General features: G+C 34.6%; 1 protein-coding gene across 1 annotated transcript; it reads left to right on the top strand.

Moving 5' to 3' along the window:
* Positions 1-2,634: 2,634 nt before the first annotated feature.
* Positions 2,635-5,844, top strand: LOC131014856 (cytochrome P450 714C2-like). Its single transcript, XM_057942982.1, has 5 exons — positions 2,635-3,179; positions 3,527-3,753; positions 3,838-4,085; positions 4,782-5,139; positions 5,244-5,844. The coding sequence occupies exons 1-5, from the start codon at positions 2,891-2,893 to the stop codon at positions 5,688-5,690; spliced, it is 1,569 nt and encodes a 522-aa protein (XP_057798965.1). The 5' UTR covers positions 2,635-2,890; the 3' UTR covers positions 5,691-5,844.
* Positions 5,845-6,460: the final 616 nt, after the last annotated feature.

Below are 6,460 nucleotides of genomic sequence, written 5' to 3'. Positions count from 1 at the left end.
AAATATTCTCTAGACCCTCAAACTATTCGGTTTTTATCAAATATATCCCGCATCTATTTTTCGGTCACCAAAAACGTGATGTGGCTCGCCGGATTTCGCAATGTAATTTATATTCTATTTTTTAAAAATGCAATGGCAAAAACGACGTCGTTTCGTACCATATCATTAAAAAAAAATTCACTTTGAAATTTAAAATTCACTCCTATCGTGTTTGAAATTCACGTTAATAACCTAGAATTAGGGATAAAAACGATAAAATATGGTACGAAACGAAGTCGTTTTTTCCATGTCATTTAAAAAAATAGAATATAAATTACATTGTGGCATCCGGCGAGCCACATCACGTTTCTGGTAACCGAAAAATAGATGCGGGATATATTTGATTAAAACCTAATAGTTTGAGGGTTTAGAGAATATTTTGAAAGTTTCAGGGTATTTTTGATAAAATAGGTATAGTTCGGGGGTTTTCATGATATTTACCCTAATATTTATTTAGCTACTCTGCCTATGAATTAATCATGTATTGCATATAGATCTAATAAATCAACACAATTAAGAGCATCCATTGTGGGGGCTCGGAATTGGGCTCGAGCCTCCCCTTCGTGAGTCCCTCCCATTGCCGCACCAAGGGCTCGCGAGCTCTTCCCGAAAATGCGCTTCAGGCTTTAAGATTGAGAATAGAGGGGCGCGTATTGTGCACTCTTCCATTGCCGAGCCCCCCTTATAAATTTAAGAGCCAAGAGCTCTCCCATATTGCAAATGGGCTCTTAAATGGCGGGGACCACATTTAAGAGTCCATCCTTGACTCTTCATAGTAGATGCTCTAACTAACATTGTGTGGAACCGAATTAACCCGAGTCTCCATGAAACACTTTTCTCTTTCGTGAGATTTTATTCATGAACTTGGTGTCCAGAGTTTTTCAAAAATCCTTATGAAATTTAGTCTGATGAAATGCTTTGGATATAGTTTAGCCCAATAAATTATTACTCTTTCGATTCCATTACAAATATTCTTCATAAAATATGAATATTTATAAGTGGCACGTATTTTAAGAAATATTAGATAAAATTGTATTGTGAATCAAAAAGTGGTTCCACTTTATGAAAAATAGAAATAAAAAGTAAAGAAATTGTGGTGGGGTAATGTACTAAAATAGAAATGTTCGTGTTTTTGTGAGACGACCCAAAATGACAAAAAGTCATGTTTTTATGAGATGGATGAATTACTATTACTTTTGGACATATAAATTAAGAAATGTGTAATTAATAGATAAAGTGGTTTGGTGAAAATTGTTCAAGTATTATTTTAATAGTAGATATATATATATATATATATATATAGGCGCGCTCCAGTGAGACCCCCTATTTTTCGTGAAACACTAGGACAATGAATAAGACATATAATACTAATGAACAAAACTTATACCTAACGAACAAGATGTATATACTGGTGAAAAATAAACTTTAAAAAATTGTTAATGAATAAGACATGTATACTGATGAACAAGGCAGTATATATGATGAACAATGCAGTATATACTAATGAATAATAAAATTTAAAATATTTTGCTCCCTCCAGGATTCGAACCCTGCAAAAAAAATTCTCCCTCCAGATACAATATCAGCCATATATGATTGATAAAATAAACGCACCAGATCGTACCCTAGATCTTATTAAAATTAGGGGGTCTCATTGGAGCGCCCCCCTATATATATATATATATATATATACAGAGAGAGAGAGTATGGTGGGTGGGCCCATTAAATTTCTTTAATTATTTGTCAAAAAAAGAAATGAAACATTTGTAATGAGACATTTAATTTTGAAAACTGGAACATTTGTAATTAGGGCTAGTAATCGGTCCAATTAAGTAACCGGACCGAATTTTCGGTTAACCAAAACCGAATAAGGTCGATTTTACTACCTGCTAATCGAACCGATTTGCAGTTCGGTTAACCGATTAACTGGATCGTTTAATCATATAATAACAAATAACCGATTTGTTTAATTTTTTTTTAAAATGCACTTTCATTATTAAACCGTAAATAACTGATTTGTTTAATTTTTTTAAATGCACTTTCATTGCTACGTAAGGGATTCGAACCTGTGCCCTAGGAAGAAAGGGTAAAATCTTATCCACTCCATCAACTCATCATTTATATTTATATAGAACATAAAATTATTTTGTAGAAATTTATAATTACTTTTGAATACTTTATTTTAATTTTAATTACCCATTTACACCTTCTCCTTGATTCTCGTGCTGAAAAATTTTGAACTACTTATAGTGCAGTGGGACGGATGGAGTAATATTATAATTATTAATTCGGTTAATTGGTTTTAACCGACCGGTTACCGGTTAAATAGATATTAACCGAATTCTAGAGAATTCAATAACCAAAAATTGGACAGAATCGGTGATAATCGATTATCGATTAACCAAAAATTCGGTGCAATTACAGTTATAACCAATTAACGAACCCGTAATCAAACTTGAAATTAAATTACATACTTATAAGTTTTAAAAATAAATAAATTTAAATACGTATATATTATACTCCTATATACTATATATTAATAATTTATTAGACTAACATAATATCATACTAACCCAGCTTATTCACCTCAAATACGAAATGCGTTGTGTCGTCTATATTGGCATCCATGTATCATCTCCCATTGTTAATTGTGCTTTTTGACGGTACAAATCACTTCCGAATTAAAATTATCCGGCTGAATTATTATTAAGCTAAAGATGGCATATCATCCAGATAAACCAATTTATTTTCCCTAATAATTCTTGTCCGCGCGTTTAGAGCAACTGCTATAAATAAATTACTAGATCACATGCTTCACTTCACATAAGCTGAGAGAGAGAGAGAGAGAGAGATGGAGAATCATGTTTTACTGCAAATCATTGGCTCTTTTGCTGCAGTTGCCATTCTTGCTCTATTTCTCAAGCTGTACAGCACCTTGGTGGCGACGCCGCGGCGGCTGCAGCGCATGCTGAAACAGCAAGGCTTCGGAGGGCCCCCGCCGGCTCACTTCCTGCTGGGAAACATCATGGAAATCAAGAAGCCGCCACAGACCTCCACGACGGCGGAGGCGGCGCCTGCAGATCCTCACAACTTCGGACCTCAATTATACTCTGTTTTCCGCAAATGGAGGCGACAATACGGTTGGATTTAATGTCATTACAAAATTAACATTCTTCATTTTTCACATATCCTAGTTTTATTATGGCCAAATATTCAAACATATCCCAAATTATTACAGTCTTTTCAATTTTATCTCAAACATGTAGAAATATATGTATGAAAATGATTTTAATTTTTTATCAAGTTTTTCCTTGCGTCCCCACTTATATCCGCCACTGGTCGGAGCTACATCGAATTCGTTACGATATTAGGCACAGGAAAATTTGTCTGGAATAGATACATAGTCTGGGTATAATTGTTCAAGATAGAAATGAAAGACATTAATAGTCTGAAAATTAATGGTATTTATAATATTGTGATTGAGCAGGTGATATATATACGTTTTTATTGGGAAACACACCGGTAGTAGTGGTGGATAATTATGATGTAGTGAGAGAGTTAACTACTAGCACATCGATGGATTTGGGAAGACCTTTATACCTTGCAAAAGATTTTGAGGCTTTGCTAGGCAAAGGCATTTCTGCAGCAAATGGGAAATTATGGGCTTATGAAAGGAAAGTTATGGCTCCGGGAATGTTCATTCACAAAGTCAAGGTATCTATTTTTAGGGCTTTTTTTATTAAGAAAAAGAAGAACTTTGTTTTTATTATTTAAAAATTAATTTCTTGAATATTGTAGGGAATGAAAAATTCAGTTCAGCAATCAGCACTGATGTTGATAGATTTGTGGAAAGGCCTGATTGAGGCTGAAGGTGGCAAAGCAGATATCAAAATTGACGATCACCTGAAAAAATTCGCCGGCGACGCGATTTCGAAGGTTTGTTTTGGAAGCAACTATGCCGAAGGAGAGCAAATTTTTCAAAAAATCACTGGTCTTCAACTGGCCATTGCTAAGAAGGGTTTCTTCTTAGGCATTCCTGGCATGAGGTCAGAGTTTATTACTTCACTCGTTTTATATATATATATATATATATAGGGAAAGACTAAAATAAAAGCATTTTTTAAGATATAAAATAAGAATCATCCAATATGGTTACGAATTGTGAAAAATAAAAATAAAAACGTTTTTCAATGTACGAATTTTATGTAGAACACGTATAAATTCATCCAACATGGTTACGAATTGTGAAAAATAAATTTTTGATACCTTTGGGATTCGAACTCAGGACCACGAATTTATCCAACAATGTTACGAATCAACTGTAGATCTAAATGATCTAAGGGCTAAAAAATTGTTTATATTTTATATTTTAAGAAGTGTTTTTATTTTAGCATCCCCTATTGAGAAGCTGTAAATGAGATTAATGAACATATCAATAAATTCTTTGAACTTTTCAATATAACTGACGAACCCACTAATCTATTTAATTTGTTAAAAAAGACGCTACGGTCAAGAATTGAACTCCAGATCAATCCTGAGTTCATAAGAATTTACGGTAAAGTTCATCAAAATGTACTAACTTGTAGATTCATTCTCAATTTCTCAACACATTTGAACTTCTCAATACTAGCTAGCTAGGACGTAGATAAACAATTGAGTCGTGATTATAAATCATTATGTCATATATAAAGCCGTGATAAATTATTGATTTTTGAATAAGTTGATGGTGATAATGTGCACAGCTATATTCCGACGAAGCACAACAGGAAAATGTGGGAGCTGCGGAAAGACATCAAAGGATTGATCTTGAAATTACTCAAGGATAAAAATGAAGTAGACACAGAAAAAAATATGATGAAAATCATTCTTGAAGGGGCTAAAGGAAGCAATATTCTAAGCCCAAATGAAATCGAGGATTTCATCGTGGACAATTGCAAAACCATTTTGTTAGCTGGTTATGAGCCCACTTCGATTGCAGCTTCTTGGTGCCTCATGCTCTTAGCTTCCAATCAAGAATGGCAGCAGCGTGCGCGAGAAGAGGTCATTCGAGTTTGCAATGGACGAGTTCCGGATATGGATTCCATAGACCAGATGAAGCAGGTAAATTAATTTTAAATAGTGAATTTAATAATGGAAAATGTATATAGAAGATTAAAACCTATATAATTTTATAGAGATGGAGTGAAATAATTTTTTGTTAACAGCTGACAATGGTGATCAATGAATCATTGAGGCTGTATCCGGCGGGGCACATAGTGTCAAGATATGCGCTAAACGACGTCGGATTGAGCAAAATTCGTATTCCAAAGGGTGTTATCGTGTGGATAATGGCAACAACACTGCATACGGATCCAGACATATGGGGCTCAGATTCTTACGAATTTAAACCGGAGAGGTTCGGCAATGGCATAGCCGGCGCATGCAAACTCCCACATTTGTTCATGCCATTTGGGTTCGGACCGAGGATGTGCTTGGGGCACAACCTAGCCATGGTTGAGCTCAAGATTCTTCTTGCTCACGTGCTCTCCAACTTCTCCTTCTCTCTCTCCCCAAATTATGTTCATGCTCCGGCTATAAATGTTCATCTTGAACCCGGAAAAGGGGTGCACCTCGTGATGGAGAGCTTGGATCATTCTTCAACGGATCATTAAGATGGGATATATATATGTATGTGTGAAATTTAGTTGTGACCTCTTCTATTCCTTGTTATATCAGTATTTCATTTATCACTTCTTCTGTCGTGTCAGTAAAAATAATGAAATTAGAAGATCTATAATTAATCAATCAAGCTTAATTTATTTCTTTGTTTTGGTTCATTGATCAGTACTTATTTAGTTTCTATAGCTCCGATCCAAATTAGAGCACCGTATGCACAACAGATATGAGATTGTCCACAATTTTAAATTATAAAGACAGATTGTCCATATTTTAGAAGTATATGAAAAACAATATCACCTAATGTGTATCTCCACAACTATTTCTATTTTATCAACTAATACTAAAGTCATGTTAGAAATAAGCTTGCGGGCGTTACAATGAAATACTAGGAAATGTAGAAGATCATAATTATAGGGAAAAACTGTATTGAATTTACAAGGAAATAAAACCAAAAACAGTAGCCGAGTCGAGGAGGATCCTTGATAAACACTCATTTTGCATGGTTTTTGTGGCTTATATCTTGTGATTGATGTCAAACTTGTGCCCATTGTGCGATCGTTTAGAGTTTATTTCTTATCATGATTTCACGTTTGGGTATAGTTTTGGCTATTTTGATGCAAGAATGAGTGTTTCTTGGAACATGTTGATTGAGGATTATGTCTAAGGGAAGATATAAGAAAGAATCGAGCCCGAAAATCGAGAAGAGACAGAAATTAAGCTGACCGCCAAATTCGGGGCGTTTGAAGAACAAATTCGGCGACCG

This window comes from Salvia miltiorrhiza, chromosome 1, assembly GCF_028751815.1.
Source record: "Salvia miltiorrhiza cultivar Shanhuang (shh) chromosome 1, IMPLAD_Smil_shh, whole genome shotgun sequence".
Classification (NCBI taxonomy): Eukaryota; Viridiplantae; Streptophyta; class Magnoliopsida; order Lamiales; family Lamiaceae; genus Salvia; species Salvia miltiorrhiza.
Note: the sequence above shows the minus strand (reverse complement) of the source record. Positions and strands in the feature narration are given on the sequence as shown.